Source organism: Gracilinanus agilis, chromosome 1 (assembly GCF_016433145.1).
Source record: "Gracilinanus agilis isolate LMUSP501 chromosome 1, AgileGrace, whole genome shotgun sequence".
Lineage (NCBI taxonomy): Eukaryota > Metazoa > Chordata > Mammalia > Didelphimorphia > Didelphidae > Gracilinanus > Gracilinanus agilis.
In genome coordinates, this window is record NC_058130.1 from 721,047,923 (window position 1) to 721,070,204 (window position 22,282).

The 22,282-nt window shown below is 36.7% G+C and overlaps 1 protein-coding gene across 1 annotated transcript in view; it reads left to right on the plus strand.

The window, feature by feature from the left end:
• The window catches only part of LOC123232174 (olfactory receptor 7A10-like), a 26,501-nt gene extending 5,654 nt beyond the window's left edge, over positions 1-20,847 (plus strand). Inside the window, exon 2 of the mRNA XM_044658545.1 lies at positions 19,901-20,847. Coding sequence (XP_044514480.1) covers positions 19,901-20,847 — 947 coding nt within the window. The remainder of the gene's footprint in view (positions 1-19,900) is intronic.
• The last annotated feature ends 1,435 nt before the right edge of the window (positions 20,848-22,282 follow it).

The following is a 22,282-nucleotide window of genomic DNA, read 5'->3' on the forward strand; positions in this document are numbered from 1 at the left end:
TGTGTGTGTGTGTGTGTGTGTGTGTGTGTGTGTGTGTGTGTGTGTGTAATAACAAAAGTGTTTCAGATGAACAAAAGGTCTATAATCTCAAAGAAAATAGTGGGAGTTCATAGAGTAGATGTGAAGAAGGAATACCATTTTCACAATCCAAATTATATTAAGTAATAATCATCAAATTGAATGTAATGTAATGGACTTCTGTACTGGCAGCAATGCAATGACCCAGGACAGCTCTGAGGGATTTATGGAAAGGAACACTACCCACATTCAGAGGAAGAACTACAGGAGTGGAAACATAGAAGAAAAACAACCACTTGAATGCATGGGTTGATTTGGACATGGTTGGGGATGTAGACACTAAATGACCACACCAATGCAACTATCAATAATATGTAAATAAGTCTTGACTGATCACACATGTTAAAACCAGTGGAAATGCGCATTGAATATGGGGGGGGGGGTGAAGGTGGGGTGAGGGGGGAAGTAAAAACAAGAATCATGTAACCATGGAAATTTTTTCTAAAAAAATAAAATATTTAAATCTGAAAAAAGAAAAAAGTAATAATCATCAAATTATTTGGTATTTTTATATAAAAATATAAATTTCTCAATTTGTGTTCCATATCTGCTTATGAACCCCAATGCAGAGTTGTTTGAAAAACTCATGTTTCCAGCATCTACTTATAGACTCCTATAAGTCCTTACATTTCCTATATTTTCGGGGGCAGGGGGGAGGAGAAATAAACTTTACTCCATACCTCAATTCAGTTTACTACTTTGAGAGTTTGTATGAGACTTGGGAACCAACTTGGTCCACATTTGGAGTTCAGACATGAATTAAACTTTATTCCAAATTTTTCATAGGAATAAACTCTGAGGCTATAGAATAGAATTGGGATTGGGTCCATAGACCAAGTCAAGTATCTATTATTTTGGTGAGTTTGGGACCTCAAGAATCCATCATGATACATTAGTAATAATACCAATAGAAAACATAACAAAAAAACATGTAGCTGAAGATTCTGTTTGTTTATATACATTGCTACATTTGATCCTGATAAAATCAATATATGTAGGGTTTATTACATTCAGAAACTCAGGCTCAGATAGATGAAGTGACTTGCCCAGATACAAAGCTACTAAGAATCCAAGGTTGTATTCAAAACCAAGTTTTCATAATCAAAACCTAGGATTTAATTTATTACATATACTCCTCCCAATGAGAACCTAGAATCACTAAAAAATTATTGATACTTGATTAAATAAAATTAATTGATTTAAATAGAGTTAACAAGTAATTTTGGTTAGTTGAGATGATATTAAATGTTGAGCTTTTAATGAAATATTTAAGTTGCCTTTTTTAAGGATCTTGACCAGCTACAATGCTGAATCAAATCTAATTAGATAACATTTGATAAAACTAAATGTCTAGTCTTACACTTGCCTTCCAAAAAGGTTAATTTGGTAAGTAAAATGTTTGGAAGGACAAAGATAACACTTATAATTAAAAGAACAGGAAATTTTGATCCTGGTAAAGAGAAGACTTTAGTCAGTCATAACATGTCTTCACAGGTCTGAACTTATCTCATATTTAAGAATTATTAGATTTTTTTCTGCTTGGACCCTTAACACAGAACAAGAAATGATGAGGGAAATCCACAAGGAAGATGATTCTGGCTAATCAGAAACAAAATCTTTCTTGCAATTAAAATACTACAAGAGTAGAATGAAATGTCTGGGAAGCAGTGGATTTTTGGTTTGGGAACACAGATGAATCAGATTGCACTGAAGACTCTGTTTCATGAAAAATGGCTGGATGTGAGGGCCAACCATCATTACATCCACAGTGAGAGAGTTAGCTTACAAGGAGGCCAACTCCAAGTAAGAGTGAGAGAAACAGAGACAGAGAGACCGTGGCAGAGAGAGAGAGAGAGAGAGAGAGAGAGAGAGAGAGAGAGAGAGAGAGAGAGAGAGAGAGAGAGAAAGGAAAGGCAGGAGTCTGTATGGCTGAAGCGAGAGGGACCAAGTGGGAGACACATAGCACTATGAATATAATAAAAGTTCCTTTTATTCAAAGTTAAGTCTTACAATTTATAGTTTGCTCTAGCAATTGAGGAAGAGAGACAGTTGATCTATTCAGTAATAGTAACGGGGGGATTACAGGAAATGGGAAAAGGAAAGTCTGGGTCATTTGGTCATGACATTACAAAGGCTTTTTTGTCTTCAAAATAAAGAACAGCTCAATGTTTCTATAACCTTACACATTACAAAGGTTTCTCAGAAAAAATATAGCCCAAGGATTATTATGGCCATATGGGGAGGAAGCCTTCAGGAGTTCTCCTTATCTGAGTTTCAGCCAGACAGAAACTTGCAATTGCGAATTGAAATGGCCTTGCCAGAAAATCCCAAGCAGATTTACAAGCATGTCTTCATGGCTACTTTCCTCAGTGGGTCTAAATTGTCCTAGGTTCCTCCATAAGACTCTTTGAGATACTTTCCTGCTCAAGGTCTCCAGAATCTAACTTCCCAGGCAATATTAGTCAGCACTCATTGTTAGGAAAATTTCTTCTGTTTCCTGCCCCTTAGGGAGTTCAGCTCCTTGGGGATTGGAAATGCAATTATATAATGTTTCTAATGAAGAATTTGAAGGATTAAAGCTGAGGTACTAAAAATTGTGAATATTCTTTCTTTTCCACCACAGGACCTGATACCAGCTATCTCAGGCAAAGAAGGTGTCTGCTTATGCCTCCCAGAGATATCAGTCAAATCGCCTAAACCTCTCCTTTTTTCTGTTTTTTTTTCCTTCCAAATTTCTACTTTCCTTATTCTTCCTTTCAACAGATACACTCAGCCAAAACTGTACCCTTGGTCATGTTCAATAAGTGATTGGAGAAGAGAAATGTTGGGATGGAAGAGAAGAAAAAAGTAGATTCGAAATAAGGAAAAGGGAAGCAGCCTGTAGCTGAGAAACTCAAGTAAATTGTCCCAACACCAGCAAAACTCAAAACATAGCCTAATCCAGTCCAATGAACAAGAATATCTAATCCATTCTAGAATTGACTTGAAAACCCAGAGCTCATCCTAGGATCAAGTTTGGAAGAAATTCAAAGAAGAATGGAATAAGCCCAATACCCTGAGTTAGGTTCAGTTTCCATCCTTGACATTGGCTAGAAGTGGGACTTAATTCCAATCATTTTCCCTCTTGGGCCATATAATGGGAATCAAAAATTCAGTATTGACTTAATGGTATTTTTGTGAGAGTAAAATGGGAACATCTTGGAGGAAATTTTTTGTAACCTAAAGAGTTAAAATAAATTTTAATAAATCTCTCCTGTTTTATATCATAGGCTTCATGTTTCCCAGTAGAGATTCGGACTGCTTTGGGCTTTGGCCAGAGCTCTTAGCAGATTCCCCAAGTCTCTGTGACTGTCAAGGGGTAAGCATCTTTCTGTGAAATTAACCCATATCTCACAGAATATATTTTCTTCATGACTCGATTAAATTTTGAGAAATGTTTGTTTAATGGTTTCTTGGAACTCAGGACCTTGGACAAGTCAATAAGGCCCTAGAAACATTTATAGGAACTACAGTTAGCAAAAAGCCTTCTTTGTTTAAAGCCCAATAAGAGTCCCCTTCTGGAAAGTAAACTTTGGAGTCTCACCAATAGAGAGGACATTCTGCCTGGGATTTTCCTGAATGGGACCATGAATGCTGTACCTCAGGACTTCCTAGCTGGAATATTCAGGTGTTGGTACTTCCCAATATCCAAATTCAGTGATGTCTTTCTTTTCTATCTCTCTTATTATTGCTGGTGTTGCTGTCCTCTATATTCATTTGTGTTTTGTTTGCAAGCTAAATTGCTAGAATCCGTCCATAATAATAATAAATGTACTTTTTTTACTTTTTTTACTTAAAAATACTGTGGAGAAATGTGTCTTATTGTAGGGGCAAATCTTTAATTAAAATGAATCAAGCAGCTGCATTTGTAACCCTTAGTAGTACATAACCTTAAATCATTTCAGAAAGATATATTTAAATTTTCTCATAAGAACAGAGATATTAATTCATTGTGGTCTAATCCATCTCAGCCAAATAAAGTCCAGACACCAGGGGAAATCTTTTTATTTCTTTTTATTTAATTTTTCAATTTTAAAAACAAATTTCCACATAAGTTTTCTGAAATTATATCATCCAAATTGTCTCCCTCACTTCTCCCTTCCCCACTCCAGGAGCTGGCAAACAATTCAATCCGGGTTGTACATGTATTATCATGCAAAACATTTCCATATTAAACATTTTCATAAGTGAATAATCTTATAAAACCAAAACCCCAAAACATATACACAAATTTAAAAAGTGATAAATGATATGTTTTCATCTACATTCCTCCTCTGGAAACAGAGAGCATTCTTTTTTCATAGCTCCCTCAGAACTATTCTGGATTATTGCATTGCTGTTAGTAGCAAAATCTATCACATTTTATTGTTCCATAATATTGTTCTTACTGTGTATGCTGTTTTCCTAGTTCTTCTCATTTCAATCTGAATCAGTTCATGTAGGTCTTTCCAGCTCTTTCTGAAATCATTCTATTCATCATTCCTTATAGTACAATTGTATTCCATGCCCATCATATATCACAGTTTGTTCAGGCATTCCTCAATTGAACTATATCCCTTTAGGGTACTTAAGATTTGATTATCTACTAATCACACCTAAACTGGAATCATTGAGTACTTTAAGGATTATTGTTCAGTCAGAGACAAAGTCAATGTAGGACTTCCCTCAAGGAAAGTTCTCAAGGGACAGAGGCAATCTTGAGATTTCCAGAAATAAAGTTTACAAAAATAATAACTCAAAATGAACTCTGGAGCAGCAGAAACCACAAAAGGATGAGATGAACAAAATCTCAGTTTTGAGATTTTGAGAACAAAATCTCAGTTTTGAGATGAGGAGGAAAGTTTTGTCACACCAGGTAAAAATGCAGGGCAGTGTAGCCCCATCCAAGGTGCACCTGGGAAGACCCCACCTCAGTAAGCCTGTGCAGCCCTTGAGGACAACTGAATCAGTAGCAGAGACTTCTGACTTCCAGAGTTCTCAGCCTACAGAGAGTATGAGTATCAGACAAAAATGAGTCAGAAGATTAAAGAGGATGCTTTGCTGGAACTGGGTGCATAATTCTATTGCATTGGCCATAGACCTGGGTTGACATCCCAGAGCAAGAAGAGGAATTAGCACACTGGAGCTGGCTGCCACCAGGGAGCGGGAATTGTGGTCAGAGTTCCATGGGGGAAAAGTACACTTGCAGTTGTTCATAGACCAGGGCATAAGATAGAACAGTAGTAAACACACCTCTCCTTAGATCAGACAACTTGGGAAGAACTGAAAACTTATTTGTCCCCAAAACAGTTGCACAAAAAGCAATAACAAAAACAAATCAAAAAAACCCTGAAGCTTAAGACAGCTCTCTCTCCATTCTAGTAGCATAAATGAACTTTAAGAGTTCATTTTTAGTTGAAAGTTGTAAAACATTAATATTAATTTTCACCTTATTAGCCCACAAAATAGCCTGCTGATTTTTTTAGCATTTAATAATATTTATTTTTTAGAAAAGCTAACATGTTTTCTAGTCTTATTTATTAATTCAATAGTTCTTTTACTTTCTATTTTATTAATTTCTCCCTTTCTTTTCAATATTTCTAATTTAGTTTTCATCTGGGGATTTTTAATTTGCTCGCTTTCAAGTTTTTTAAGTTGCATGCCCAATTCATTAATCTCTGCCCTCCTTAATTTGTTAATATATGCACTCAAGGATATGAATTTCCCCCTGAGTAATAGCTTAGTTGCATCCCACAGAGTTTGGTAGGATGTCTCATCATTGTCATTCTCTTCAATGAAATTGTTGTTTCTATGATTTCTTCTTTGACTAACTGGTTGTGGAGAATCATATTATTTAATTTCCAATTAGTTTTTGATTTGCCTATCCAGGTGCCCTTACTAATTATTATTTTTATTGCATTATGATCTGAGAAGGTTACATTTATTATTTCTGCTCTTTTGCATTTCTTTTCAATGTTTCTATGCCCTATTACATGGTCAATCTTTGTGAATGTACCATGTGCAGCTGAAAAGAAGGTGTATTCCTTTTTGTCCCTATTTATTTTTCTCTACATATCTATTAAATCTAATTTTTCTAGGACTTTGTTCACCTCTCTTATCTCTTTCTTATTTATTTTTTGGTTTGATTTCTCTAGATCTGAAAGAGGAATATTTAGATCTCCCACTAGTATAGTTTTGCTATCTATTTCCTTCTTGAGCTCTGCCAGTTTCTCCTTTAGGAATTTGGATGCTATGCCATTTGGCACATACATACTGAGCACTGTTATTTCCTCATTGTCTATACTGGCTTTTATCAGGATGTAATTACCTTCCCTGTCTTTTTTAATCATATCTATTTTTACTTTGGCTTTGTCAGAAATCATGATCTCCACTCCTACCTTCTTTTTCTCATTTGAAGCCCAAAAGATTTTGCTCAAGCCCTTTACATTAAACCTGTGTATGTCCACCCACATCATATGTGCTTCTTGTAGAAAACATAGGGTAGGATTTTGGTTTCTAATCCACTCTGCTATTTCCTTCTGTTTTATGGGCAAATTCATCCCATTCACATTCAGAGTTATAATTATCAGTTGTGTATTTGCCAACATTTTGGTATCCTCTCCTAGTTCTACCCCTTCTTCTTAAACTATTTCCTTTTTAAACCAGTGGTTTGCTTTAAGCCAGTAACCCTTGTCCCCTCCCTTGATTTACTTCCCTTTATGCCCCCTCCCTCATTATTCCCCTATTTTTTTATTTTTAAGGCCTAATGAATTCCCTCCCTCTTCTTCTCCCCTCCCTTTTTTGACCTCCCCATTCCTCTGCTCCCCTTGGTTTATCCCTTCTGACTTTCTCAGTAGGGTTAGAGAGAGTTTTATATCCCAATGGATATAGCTACTCTTCCCTCTCAGGATTAATTCCACTGAGAGTAAGGCTTAAATATTACCTCTTAATGCTCTCTTCCTCTCCTTCTTATAATAGTATTCATCCCCTCCCCTTCCCATGCCCTCTTTGTGTGTAATAGAATATCCTATTTTTCTTATTCATTCAAGTTTCTCTTGGTGTCCTCTACTATTCACCCCCTTCTTTCCCATCCCCCATATCATCTTAGACCATTTAGTACTCCAACCTCTCCCTATGATTAATTCTTCTAATTACTATAATAGTGAATACTATAGTAGTGAATAGAGTTCACTACAGAGAATTACACATAACATTTCTCCACATAGGAATATAAATAATTAGGTCTTATTGAAGCCCTTAAAGAGGCAAATTTAAAAAATAAGAGTTTTATTTCTTTCCCCTCTGTTTCTTATTTACCTTTTCATGTTTCTCTTGATTTTTGTGGTTGGATATCAAACTTTCCATTTAATCCTGGTCTTTTCTGTGCAAATACTTGGAAATCTATCTTGTTGAATGCCCAAACTTTCCCCTGGAAGTATATAGTCAGTTCTGATGGTTAGGTGATCCTTGGTTGTAGACCCAGTTCTCTTGCCTTTCTCAATATCATATGCCAAGCCTTGTGGTCTTTTAGTGTGGAGGCTGCCAGATCCTGTGTGATCCTGATTGGTACTCCTTGATATCTGATTTGTCTCTTTCTGGCTTCTTGAAAATTTTTTTCTTTTACTTGGAAGCTCTTGAATTTGGCTATTATATTCCTGGGGATTGTCTTTTCAGGGTCTAGTGTAGAGAGTGACCTATGGATCCTTTCAATGTCTATATTGCCCTCTTGTTGTAGAATTTCAGGGCAGTTTTGCTGAATAATTTCTTTTGGTATGGAGTACAAATTTCTATTAATTTCTCCTTTTTCAGGAAGACCAATGATTCTCAGATTGTCTCTTCTAGACCTGTTTTCTTGATCTGTCAATTTCTCACTGAGATATTTCATGTTTCCTTCTATTTTATCAGTCTTCTCACTGTTTTATTTGTTCTTGCTGTCTTGAGAGATCATTAGCTTCTAATTGTTCAATTCTAGCCTTTAGAGACTGGTTTTCCTTTTCAATCTGGTCATTTCTGGTCTTTGATTTACTTGCCTCACTTTCCAATTGTGAAATTCTGCCTTTTAAACTATTATTTTCTTGCCAGATCTCTTCCATCTTTCTCATCATCATCTCAGATTTGAACTCTTCAATAGCTTGTGACCAGTTTTCATTATTTTGGGAAGGTTTGGATATGATTATTTGTTTGTTCTCCTCTGCTGTTTGCTCTGTTGTCTGAATTTTCTCTGGGTAAAAGTTGTCGAGTGTTAAAGATTTCTTCTTGTTGATCTTTCTCTTTTGGGGTTCTTGTGGATGGTTTGCCATTGTGAGCCTAGTACCCTTTCAGGTTTATCCTCACACCCAGGGTCTGTCTGCACTCTTCAGGTTCCTGAGGTCTCAGGTCTAGTCCTCAGGGTCAAGCCTCCTGGTTGTCCCCTTGCTTGTTCCTCTGCCCGAAGCTCCTTTAACAGTCTCAGGGTGCTGCTTCCACAATTGTGCACCCCTCTGCACTGGGTCCCCACCTGAGGTCCGTGCCTGTGCTCAGGATCTGCATCCACACCTGCGTCCACACCTGCACTCAGGGTCTGTGTTCAAACTCCACACGTTCTTTAGCCTTCTGGGGTCTCAAGTCTTGCTGTTCTCAGGAGCAGGCCCTGGTGATCCCAAGCCAACGACTTAATGGGTGCCCCAAACTTGCTCTAACTCTTTTGCACTGGCTTCGGCACTGTAGGTGGTGTGGGGTGTGGGGGTTGCTCAGCTCGCATTTTAGTGAGAGCTGTTTCACCCCTTTATAGCATAGAAATGCCCCAATTTCACATACCTTCAATGCTACACCCTGTTGTAGGATCCCTTTGTTCATCTAGATTTGTTTTTATGTCTTCTTGAGGAGTCCTATATGCATGGGTTAGGGGAGGTTAAGCAGCTTCTTTTTACTCTGCCACCATCTTAATTTGGAAATCCCTGCTGATTTTTAAAGTGCAAATAGTTTGATTTTAGGACTAAAGCTCAAATTGTCTCTCCCTGAGGCTATATTGGGTCCTCCCTTCTTTGGTGTAGATGTAAAAACTGTCAGGGTGGACATCAACTCCTTGTTTCATCTATAAACAAGAACTCTCTTATGTGGTGGAGTAGCTGGGGAGGCAGTGGGGAAGAGTTCAGCCATTCCAGATTGCCACATCTCTTGGCATCCAAGAGATCTGCCTTGTCTCAATTGAGGTCTGTGTCCTCTAATCATAGAGGCCCTGGAAATGGACATTGCAAAAGGCATAAGTTGACAGAAACAACAGAAAGTTAGGGCTTTTCTGGAAACCAGGCACTCAGGAGGCTCTGGGTTTACTCAATTGCTCACAGAGAAGGTGATTGGAAGCATTGACTGACCAGGCCACCCCAGGCTCTCACTATCCCAACTAGCCAGCCAAGTACCTTTTGCTTCTCTCTCTTTCTCTTTCCCTCCCTGTGCTGCTTCTTGCTATTTAATAAATGACAATAAAATGAAGATATGGTCTCCAGAGAATTTTAATCAGTACAAAGTCAAAACATAGACCAAAAAATGAACAAATAACAAAAAAATACTGTAGATGTTTACTAAGGAGACAGTGAAGAACAAAGTACTATCATAGAAGAAGACAGCAAAGTCAAAATTGCCACAACCAAAAGCCTCAGTGAAAAATATGAATTGGTCTCAAGCCCAAAAACAATTCCTGGAAGAACTCTAAAAGGAATTTTAAAATCAAATAAGAGAGATAGAAAAAATTGAGAATTGAAATTAGAGTAATGAAAGAAAATCATTAAAAAAGGAGTCAATGTGGTAAAGGAGGCACAAAAATTTTCTAAGGACAATAATACTTTAAAAAAACAAAATAAGTCAAATTATAAAAGAGGAACAGAAGACCACTGAACAGAAGAAATTCCTAAAAAGTAGAATTGTCCAAAGTAAAGATATACCAAAGAGTAAATATATAAAAATTCTCTGAACAGAAGAACTCTTTAGAGAGTAAAAGTGGTCAAATGGTAAAGAATACACAAAATCTCACTGAGGAAAATAATTCTCTAAAAATTAGAATTCAGCAAGTGGAAGATAATGATTCTATGAGATAGCAAGAAGCAATAAAATTAAATCAAAAGAAGGGGGGAAAGAAGAAAACATGAAAGATACTTGGAAAAACCACTGACCTGCAAAATGGGTCCAGAAGAGATAATGTAAGAATTACTGGACTAAATGAAATTCATGATCAAAACAAGAGCATAGATATTATCTTTCAAGTAGTTATCAAGAAAAACTGCCTGGATATTCTAGAACCAGAAAGCAAAATAGAAATTGAAAGAATCCACCAAAAACCTCCTAAAAGAGATCCCAAAAGGATAACTCCCAAAAATATTATACTCAAACTCCAGAACTCCCATATCAAGGAGAAAGTATTGCAGGCAGCCAAAAAGAAACAATTCAAATATTGTGGAGCTACAGTGAGTTTAACACATGATTTAGTAGCCTCTATATTAGACTAGAAGACTCAGAATATGACTTTGTATAGGGCAAAATGCAGGAAGCCATCAAAGCCATGACGTTTAGCATAGCTTGTCACCAACTCTGACAATCCAGCACAGCAGGTTGTCAGGAGGATGGAAATTCCACACTCAGTTCACCCTATGTGATTCTTTTTATAGTGACATTCACTTGCATTAAAACTATTGCAATCAGTATCCTTATTCAGCTCCAGGGAGACACAGAAAAACAATACAGGTTCATGGCAAGAATAACCACAGTCACAGACCACCCACTATTGCAAAATAAGTCCCTAAACAAACCCCAGAATATAGAAATTTCCCCTAGAATCATCCCTGCAATAAACCAGCAGTTAGTGAGTTAATGCAAGTTTCTAAATTCCCCAGCAAGAAAGTACCCGGCCTGGGTTTGTTCCCAAACTCCCACAGACCAAGGAAACAGTGAAACACAAGGAAAACAGGGGAATGACAAATTAGCATAGAATCACCCTTCCAGAACTGCATTCTTATTAACCCTATAACAGAAAGAATAGCAAACATACTTTTAAAAAATAGTGAAAAATGAAAGAACATAATGGGAGCTATTCAGGCAGGTATCAGAGTCCCACTTCATAGAAAAGTGCAGAAGTAAAAGTGTATTTATTTTAGAATATCTATTGAAGCATGAAAAAAGGTAATTAAGAAACAAAATTCATCATATGTCAGCCAGCTCCTTACCAAGAGTTAACCCTTTTCTGACTCATTCTTTTTCACAGAATTCTTTAGTCATGGAGATATGAATCATAACAATTGATCTTTTGCCAGGATGAAAAGAAGAGCCTAGCTTATATAATTTATGTTTTATATTTGTCAGAGTGTGTGTGAAATGCCCGGGAAATGTGTCCTTGATCAGTCTGTGTGTTATATGTTGTTTGTCTGTGATCACAATGGGAAGGTTACTTGTTGGGAAAAATAAATCTCTCTCTCTCTTCTTCATTCATTCCAGAAGAATGGGGGAGAAAGACAGAGGCGTTTAAGAAATTCAGAAAATAACATCCTAGTTTCTGAATGTCTTAAACTCTAAGATAATTTAATTGGTTAAAAGAAATCTTATTCTCTGCTCTTATTAAGGCAAGAGTTAAACAACCTAATCTGTCAAACATTTCTCCTTCCATTTCTCACTGACCATGAGAAAGGGAACATAGAAATCAAAAAAACAGAAAAAGGGACAAATTTGATCCCATCACCAAATTCTATCAACAGGTTAAGTACTGAGATATATCTAATGAAAATTACAAAAGATTCTAAAATGCAATCTAAGAAAAACTTAATCAGATAGAAAGCAATGATTCTGAGTTATGTTCAGAAGTATAGAAGTGCAGCTTAACTTTCTTAGCTAGCCAAAAACCATCAGTCTAGCTCAGTGCTTAACCAAGAGTGAAAAAGCTTCTTTAAACAATCATGAATTCAACCTAACATTAATCACACTGATGTTAGTGAAAATTTAACTTAAAGATTATTAGAACAATACAATTGACTTACATTTCAAAATTAGACCCCATTAGACAGAGATTGGTCCATGAGAAAATCATATGCTGAGAGTGAATCATCCACGCTGCCCCAGTTCAGCAGGAAGTAGTTATGAGAAACCAAAAACCATCGTCCACTTTCTCCAAAACTCATTCTCTACCCATTAGAATATATATTTGCTAAGGAATTAAATAGGAACTGATGGTATAGTGTAAATTCATTGACTACTAGTTAAAAATAGAATTTCAGTTAAATTTAAGAATGCACAAAACTTATATTGAAAAGCTATTTATTAGGACTTGCAGTGTGTGAAATACAGATTTGAGTGATCAGACTAACCGAACATGCTTACCAAACTGAATTTGAGGATTGCTAAATATAAGTATAAAGCATATAAGAATTTAATATCAACTCATTAAAAGATGTGATATTATATAAAGAATATTTTATATGATCAAAAAATTTGGGTAAACATATGAGCATGTAAAATTGTTGCTATAAGATATGTACCATCATATTAAGCAACAGGTAAAAATATAATTAACATTAGGGTTTCAAAATTTGGTAATTCAAAAATGATATATGCATTAAGAATTTGGTATATTATGAATATAGAAATTTGGACAGCATTATAATTGATTAGGATATAAAAATTATTTTAAAAGCATGTACAATGTATTTAAATTCCTACACAGAAAGATGATACTTGTAACTCCTAAGAACTTTACCACTATTATGGCAGTTAGAAGGAGTACACATAGAAAGAGGGCAGGGATATGAACTGACTATGATAGGATGATAACTAAAAATATATAATTAAGGCAAGAGAAAGAGGAATACAGAAAAAAGGAATGCAGAAAGAAGGAGGAGGTGATACTATTGTGTAATTTATGTCACCTAAAAGAGGCATGAAAAGAGTTTTTACAATACATAGGATGATGAGAAAATTGAGGGGGAGCACTGGAACTTTGTACTCATTAGAATTGGCTCAAAAAGGAAATAACCTACATACTCAGCTGAGTATAGAAATTGATCTTACTCTCCAAAAATGTAGGAGGAAAAAAGAGATAGGACAAGAGGGAGTATGAATACAAGGGAGGGCCAGTAGAAGGAGGCAGTGGTCAAAAGCAAAATACTTTTGAGGATAGATAGAGTGAAAGAAGAATGAAGAGGAAAAGCAAAGAGGAAAACAAGATGGAGGGAAATTCACAGTAACCAAAAGAGTGAAAAATATTTCACAACTAGGCTTCATTTCTCAAATACATAGAGAATTAAGTGCAAGGACAAAAGTCTTTCCCCAACTAAAAAATGATCAAAAGATAAAACCAGGCAGATTTCAGGAAAAGTAATCAAAGTTCTCTTTGGTAATGTGAAAGAAACCTTCTAAATTACTGTTGATTAGAGAAATGCAAATTAAAACAACTGTGAGGTACTACTCTACAACTATTAGTTTGGCTTATATGACAGAAAAGGAAAAAGATAAATGTTGGGGGATTGGGAAAAATTGAAATACTAATGCACTAATGGAATTGTGAACTAATCTATATCCACTCCTCTCAAATCATTCTAGAAAAAAGTTGAAAACTAAAATCAAGATGCTATAAACCTATATATACTCTTTAATTCAGCATTACCACTACTATATCTGAAGGAACAAAGAAAAGTGAAAAAGATCTATGTATACGAAAATATTTATAGTCGCTCTTTTTGTGGTGACAAGGAATTGAAAATTGAGGGGGATACTCATTAACTGGGGAATGGCTGAATAAATTAGAATATATAATTATTATGGAACACCATTGTACTATAAGAAAAGATAAACAGGATGCTCTCAGAAAAACTTGGAAAAACATACATAAATTGATGCCAAGTGAAATGAGAAGACCCAGGCAAACTTTGTACACAATCAAGAGCAATATTGTACAATGATCTGTTGTAAATTATTTGCCCAGAGACAGAACTGGTGGAATCTGACTACAGATTGAAAAATACTATTTTTCATTCAACTTTCTTCATAATTTCTAGTTTATATATGAGTCTTCTTTCACAACATGACCAATATGAAAATATGTTTTGATTGATTGCACATGTATAGCCTGGATTAAGTTGCTTGCCATCTTGGGGAAGGGGGAGGAGATGGAGAAGAGATAATTTGGAACTCAAAATTTTGGAAAAGACATGTAGAAATTGTTTTGCATGTAGTTGGAAAAAATAAAATATTATATTCAGAAACATAAAAAGGGAAAAAAGATATTACCTCACCTGGGAGATTGATTAGATTTGTTCTTCTTGGCCTCAGAAAAAATAACAAGGAACAATGAGGAAAATGCACAAGGAGGCATATTTTGGCTCATCAGAAGCCAAAAATTTCCTTGCAATTAAAATACTACAATAGCAGAATGGGAAGCTCTGGGAGACAGTGAATTCCTTCCTGAGAATGTCATAAATGATTATGATTGGACCAGAGTCTCTAATGTGCCTTTCTGCTCAAGATCTCCAGAGTTTTGTAACTTCCTATAAAATGTTGGACTTTTCTTATTGTTAGGAAGGTTGGTGCTATAGTTTCCTTCCCCACAGGGAGTTTAGCTGCTAAGGGATTGGAAATACAATTATATGATTTTTCTAATGAAGAGTTTGGAAATTGAGTCTCTCGGGCATTAGAAATTACAAATGTTCTTTCATGTTCCTCCACATGATTAGATACCAACTATCTCAGGCAAAGAGATAGTCTGCTAGTACCTCCCAGAGATATCAGTCCAACTACCTGAATCTCTCCATTTTTTTTCTCTGGGACCCACAGTTTCTACCTTCTTATTCTCTCTTTCAACAGATACAGTCAGCAAAACATATCCCTTTGGTGATGTCCAGTAAGTGACCGGAAGTGGGAAGGGTTGGGAAGAGAAAGAAGTAAAAAGGAGGTGGAAAGTCAGGGGAAAAGCAGCTTCTGGTTGTTCATAAATTGAAATTTTTTCCAAACTCAGCATAGCTCAAATTATAGCCTAATCCACTCCATGGAGCAAGAAAATCTAAACCACACCAGAATCTACTTGAAACCCAAAATTCACTCTAGGTCCAAGTCCGGAGGAAAAGGAAAGGAGAGTAGAATAAGCCCTATATTCTAAGTCAGGTTCACATTCCAACCTTGTTATTAACTAGAAATAGGACTCTGATTCAATCACTTTTCCTCTTGGGCCCTAAGCCAATGATGGGCAAAGATTTTAAAGAGGGGGCCAAAGGAAAGGAAATGCTCCTCTGTCAGTCTGTTTCTAAGGCAATTCTTTCAAAGTTTCATTATATTGTATCCTACTCATTGTATTTATCAGATTAGAAATAATGTCACGCTGCCGGATAGAACATTTCAGGGGGCCACATCTGGCCCACCAGCCGTACTTTGCCCATCACTGCCCTAAGCCATAAAATGGGGATAAAAAATTCACTATGCACTTCATAATCATTTTTCTGAGAGTCAAACAAGATCCTCTTTGATGAATCTTTTGATAACCTTAAATTTTTTTTGTCATTAGAGATATGAGTCCATTGGGAAAGCTAAAACTATTTCCCATTATCTGAGGTAAGATAAGAAGAGAAGGAGTTTCAGACGAGGGACTGAACCTCCTAGGGAGAGTGTGAGGAAGAAATATATGAACATATAATGAAGACACAGCCACAGACTATACATAACTGGGAAAAGTAAAGGGAACTTAGTCTAATGCATCAGGAACAAGCAAGAATTCCCAGGTACTCTGGAGATGAAGAAAATAGAATTTCCTTTCTTAAGTTTATTCCTATTGAAACTAATGATGTAAATGTAATGCAGTAAGTAGGCTAAAAGTCCAATGACCTGTGCTCTAGTCCTACTTTGTGTCACTAATTCAGTCTCCCTCTATTTGTAGTTTAGTCCATTAATATACCAAGCAAGCTGATTTTGCCTTTGATAGACATTATTATATGGACTATGGGCCATCATAGCACTGCATATGCACATTTTTCAGATGTTCTTTTATTCAGTAGGAGCAGTTGTTTCTTTCATTCCCACATAACTTCCTAATTTCTTCTACCTACTGTCCAAATGTAATTTTTATTGAATTTTCATCTCTTATCAATCTTGTCCCCTTTTTCATTTTTCCTCTCTCTGCTTCTGATGATCTCAAAATCTGGTTCTAGTATATTCATCTCCATGTTTCTCTTATCTTTCCTTCCTTTCTACCTTTAATTCCTATCTCCATTCCTCTGCAAGCTCAGACTTTTGCTGAAGATATTTATAATATTCACCCAAAAATCAGTATATCAAAAGTAACTACTTGAGTTCTCCTGTGAGTAATATCCAGGATGTATTTGGCAACGTGTTGTTAGGTGGTATACAGTGCAATGAGAGACTCATCAATTATTAGGTAGTTACTGCATTTATCTCCCTCCAAAGATGTGGAAATGGTTGAGTCAGGGGGGAGAGAGGGAGTGAGGAGCCCAAATAAAAGCTAGAAGGCTTCTAAGGAACAGGTGAATTCCTTATATCATGTGATAACATGTGATAGCATGATAGGGGGAAAAATGTTTTCAAGTATTTCAAGGACTATCATGATAGAAAGATCAGAGGTGTTTGTTCAACTTCAGAAAACTACATTATGCATAATGAATGGAATTTGCAAAAAAATTAGACTTGATAGAAGGAAAAACTTCATAATAATTAAAGCATTGGGTTTCTAATAAAAACACAGGTAGAAATTATACCATGCCTAGGAGGAATTTCATTTAAATTCTTTGAAGGGGAGAAAAGAATCTCTTGAAAAGAATTTACACAAGCTGTGTTATACCTTTGCAACATATACTCTCTAAATTTGATTCCACTTTCTATTGGAAGATCTATGTGCTTGTGGGAGAATATATCACCATCTTTTTAACTTTGGAAGAATGGGTTATATTTTATATCCATTATTCATATTATACAATCTTAGTAAATGCCCCTTTCTAGAAACCAATTAAGTTTGTGCTACATATTGATATCAACTCAAAATCAATAGAGGAAGCACATTGATGGAAGTTTATAGGTATTAGAAGACCTTCCCCAAACATATCAAGTCTTGAGGGAAAATATAATTGTGGTCTTCTAAAGACCAAACTTGATTGCCTGAGTGTGGGTTAAGAGAGTTAGACCAAAGGATAATCTGCACATTTGAAAAAGATTTGAGGATCTTAGTGGAGGGTAAGTTAAAAAGGAATCAGCACAGCACTCCTTTGGCCAGGGCAGCCCTTCAGGGTGAGTCTTCTCTCATCAACTGCAGGTAGGGTACCTGCTACCACTACCACTGTAATCACTACCATCACCCCCTATAAGAGGAAGACACTCCTTTTTTGTTGATCTCCCCAGGTATTCTCTCTTTGGAGCTTCAAGTTAGCCACCTACAAAAGATATGTTCTCGGCTCCTATCTTTTCTGGAGTGGTAGATATTTTTAATTTTTTGGAGGGCTATCAAAAGGAATTAAACTTATTTTCCTTAACCTAGAGAGGACATGGCACAAAGACAAATTTAGACCTTAGATCTTGGGGAAAAAAACAAACTTCTTAACAACTAAAGCTATCCAAATGTGGGATGGCCTAACAACAGGAGTTGATGGGTTCCTAAGCATAGTAGACTTCAAGCAATGGCTGGATAATATTTCTCAATTATAAAATGACTAGTCATCGACCTTCCCTGTTATGTTTCTGATTCTGTGGATTTCAAATTCATGACTCAAGTGTCTGGGGCCTTTTCACCTGGAATTTCATTCCCCCATGCTACCCTCCTTTTTCCATTTGTGAGTTCCTTCATGGAATTCCCCATTTTGGGAAGGGCTCAGGTTTGTTGCTCTTCATTCTCCTCCTGTCTGTGCTTTTGAGTCTCCAGATTCTGCCACCAAATGTTGTACTAATACCTTCTCCCTTCCCTCCTCACCCCTCTTATTTCTTTACTTTCTATCACTAGCACCTAGCACAGTATCTGACACAAGAAAAGTTTAATAAATGAGGGCTGCCTGCCTAACCATGTAGGAAGAGCTCAGTATATGCTTTTCATACCCACGCCACATTTGCCATGGATCATGCAGGGAGAATTTTTTTAGGTATAGGTTGGAATAGATAGTCCATTCCAATTCTAAGATTTAGTGCTTCTGGAATTCTCAGAGGGCTTGGTCTTCTAGAAATTCTCCCTCTTAACTCAGACTTTTCCTGCCTTTTCCATTTAATATAACAAACATACTAGGTGACTCTGTCCTTATTTGAAGTCAATAACACTATCTTAAAATCTTAAATGGAAATCTGATTCCATTCTTTCTAGAAATACTTCCTAGACTGAATAATCTTATTTAAGCCTGGATCTATCTTCAATCCAGATTACTGTTAGCATGGGCCACATGCTCCATTGAGATTTTTTTTCCGTTTCTAAAACCACTTGAATCAAAAACACAGTGTTGGTAGAGATGGATATCTGAATTTCAAAAGTCTACAGATCAGTTGTCAGAACTGGGTTATTGCCTGGAGCTCCCAAAATGCCCTCAAGATTAATGATGGCACCAAGTTTCAGGTAGTGCCCTTTAAAATATATAGCCCTAGACTATCTCAGGGAAGGTTTACCAACACAGGCTCACACTGCAAGACTGATCCCATCCATTACTACATACTTATAGCATATAAGAAAGGAGAAAACACAATCTCCCCACAAACACACACACACACACACACACACACACACACACACACACAATCAGAATTCATTTGAAAATTATCTTGGAGGTTCCAGTAGACTATAAAGTCATTGTGAGTCAGCCAAGATATGGAACCCAAAGTAATCTAAAGGAAACAGCCTATATTAGCGGAATCATAGCTTCCAATAAGAAGGTGGTGATCATCCCCTTGTCCTTCGCCATAGTAAGACCAGCATCTGGAATTTTGTATTTACTTCTGGATGCCATAATTTAGAAAGGTCACTGATAATCTGAAGAGAATCCAAGTGAGAGCAGTCAGAATGGTAAAGGCACTGTGAGGGTCAGCTGAAGGAAGTTTAATTTCTTTGCCTAAAGTAGAGAAAACATCTGGAATATGGGATCACTGTCTTCACATATTCAAAGGGATTCCTTAGAAAAGAATAATGATATTTGCTTCTACAAGGACTCAAGAGAGTAAAATTAAAGCATTGGAAAGAACCAGAAAATGGCAATGTTTTGACTCAATAGAAAGGAAAATGAGAGTGTAATAGGCTTCCTCAGGAAGTTGAGAGATTTCCCTTCAATGGAGGTCTTCGGGGAAAGGATATATGCCCAATTGCCAAGTATGTTTTCTAGTGGATTTTTTGCGTGATATAGTTCTGTACTGCATGTCCTATGAGGTCCCTTCTATCTTGATGTAATTTTAAGATGTCAGTTGAAAAATCAACTGCCCAAAACCTTTCTGTCATATCAGATTAGTGTATTCTCTATCTGCTCTAGGCTTCAGGAGTGGACTTACCTGGCTGATAGTATCCCTTTCTTTATTCCAGTGCTCAAAGTCATTGAGGCTTAGAGAAAATTGGAGAAGGTATTAATAAATTGTCCATTTCTAAATGTGGTTTAATCTGTTTCAAAGAATGTCTGAATTAAAAAGTATCTTTGGTCATTAGGTCCCATGTCCTCCATCTTGCATTGAAGTTGAATGAGTAAATAATGACTTGTCCAAGACCATAAATCAAATAAGTGGCAGAGACAGGAACTGAACCTAAAAATTCTCAATTAGTGTTCTTCCCACTAAATATAAGGATAACTGTATTTTTACATGAAATTCTTTTCACTCTTCTTTCTCAACAGAAAAGTCAGCCCCATGGTACCAGAAAACCAAACACAATTCACTGACTTTATTCTCCTGGGATTTTCTGAGACACCAGAGGAGCAGGGGCCCCTCTTTGGGCTATTCTTGGGCATGTACTTAGTCACTGTCCTTGGAAATCTGCTCATCCTGTTGGCCATTGGCTCTGACTCTCATCTCCATACCCCCATGTACTTCTTCCTCTCCAATCTTTCCTTTGTAGATCTCTGTGTGGTATCTACCACAGTACCCAAGATGCTGGTGAACATCTTGACAAAAAACAAGGCAATCCCCTATGCTGACTGTTTTGCCCAGATGTACTTCTTTATGGTTTTTGCTAGTTTGGACAATTTCCTTCTCACCGTAATGGCCTATGACCGTTTTGTGGCTATCTGTCATCCTCTACGCTATGCAGCTATCATGAGTCCTAGGCTCTGTGTCCTGTTGGTGCTGCTCTCCTGGATATTAAGCCTTCTAGACTCCCTCCTCCACTGTCTGATGGTAACACAGCTCTCCTTTTGTGTTCATAAAATTCAGCACTTCTTTTGTGATCTTGATCAAGTTATGAAGCTCTCTTGTGCTGGCACCTTTATCAATTATGTGTTGGTATATTTAACAATAGGACTTCTGGGTATTATCCCCCTCACTGGGATCCTTTTCTCTTATAGTCAGATCTGTTCTTCCATTTTGAAAGTCCCATCTGCTGGGGGTAGGTATAAAGCCTTTTCTACCTGTGGATCTCATATCTCTGTTGTTTCTTTATTCTATGGCACAGGATTGGGAGTATATTTAAGCTCCTCAACTACCCACTCCTCCTGGAAGAGCACAGTTGCCTCAGTAATGTATGCTGTGGTGACCCCCATGTTGAATCCCTTTATTTATAGTCTGAGAAACAAAGATATAAAGGGTGCCCTGAGGAGACTCATTAGCAAAATGATCTCCTCTCAGTCATAAGGTCTGGTCCTAGGAAGGTGATACTGGTAATTTTGTGAAAATATTGGGAAGTAGAAATCCTGGATTCCTCACAAATATCAAGCTTCCTACCCTCTTGGCTTTTCTCTGGACCTATTTATTGTAAGTGGCCATCATCTTATTCTTCAGGGCCTCTGTTCCTGGATTTTCCATAACACTGACATCTGGTATAACACCTCCTACTTCCTCAGAACATCTTCCAGCTCACAAATTTGCTGGAAACAGAATAACAACAACTCCGGGGTTTCAGTCCTCTCTCTACCACTTATAAGTTCTATACCCTTGGCCAAGTTACTTTATGTTTTTGTGCCTCGGTTTCTTCATTTCCAAAATGGGAATTGGAAGATCTACTCAGACTACATGCTATATTTATTTTTCTTCACATAAAACAAGACAATGGACATTAGAGTGATATGTAAACTTCCAAGTGTTCTATGACTTCAGGGAAGAAAGAAGAAATTAGAGAAAAGTGACTGATTTTATCATTGTGAACCATAGCTTCACAAATTATGGCTCCAATCTTTCTTGTCTTAATGAGTTGCAACAGTCAAAAATATCACCTGGTAGCCAACCATCTCATGATAAAAACTTTTTGTATTTTGTCTAAATCCATAGGTAAAGTTTGTAGTTGGAATGGGTATGGGAAGTCTAGAACTCTAATGAAATAGCCTTGGAGAAACTAGAGAAAACTCCATTTGACAATGAGGCATCAAATGTATAAATCTCTGGAGTATACAATTGCTTTTATAGTGGCCATCATTGTCATCATCATCCTTACACATAGTTCTGACCATGCCACTACATTTTCTCTTGAGTTTCTTTTTTTAGCTAGGATAAAATCTCATCTCTTATAACTTAATGCCCTAAATTATTTAGATCCAACATAAGCTTCTGGTCTGATTTAACATTAATCTCCACTCTACATTCCAATCAAACTAACATATTTGTTGATTCTTCTAATCCCATTCCACCTCTTCCCCGTGTATTTTTACACAGACTATCTACCATGTAATGAAGGAAGGTGAATCCTTCTTACAACTGATTCTTAAAATCTCTTCATGCCTTAGCTCAAGTGCAAACTACTACAAGAGTCTTTTCTGATTTCCCCTGTTGTGTTTTCCCTCCAAAATTACTGCATATATATTGTATTTCCTTATCTGTATACATCTTAAATGTATAGTTGAGTGGAATGTGAAATCCTTAGAAGGTAGAGAGTATTTGGTTTGGATTTTGGGGGGGGGGGATTGGTTTTGTATCTCAAGTACCTAGTCCAATGGCTCATACATGTTGTTATTTTTCAGTTTTTTCAGTCATGTCTGGATCTTTGGAACCCCATTAGGGATTTTCATGACAAAGGTGCTAGAGTCGTTTGTCTTTTCTTTCTCCATCTCATTTTACAGATGAGAAAACTGAAGTG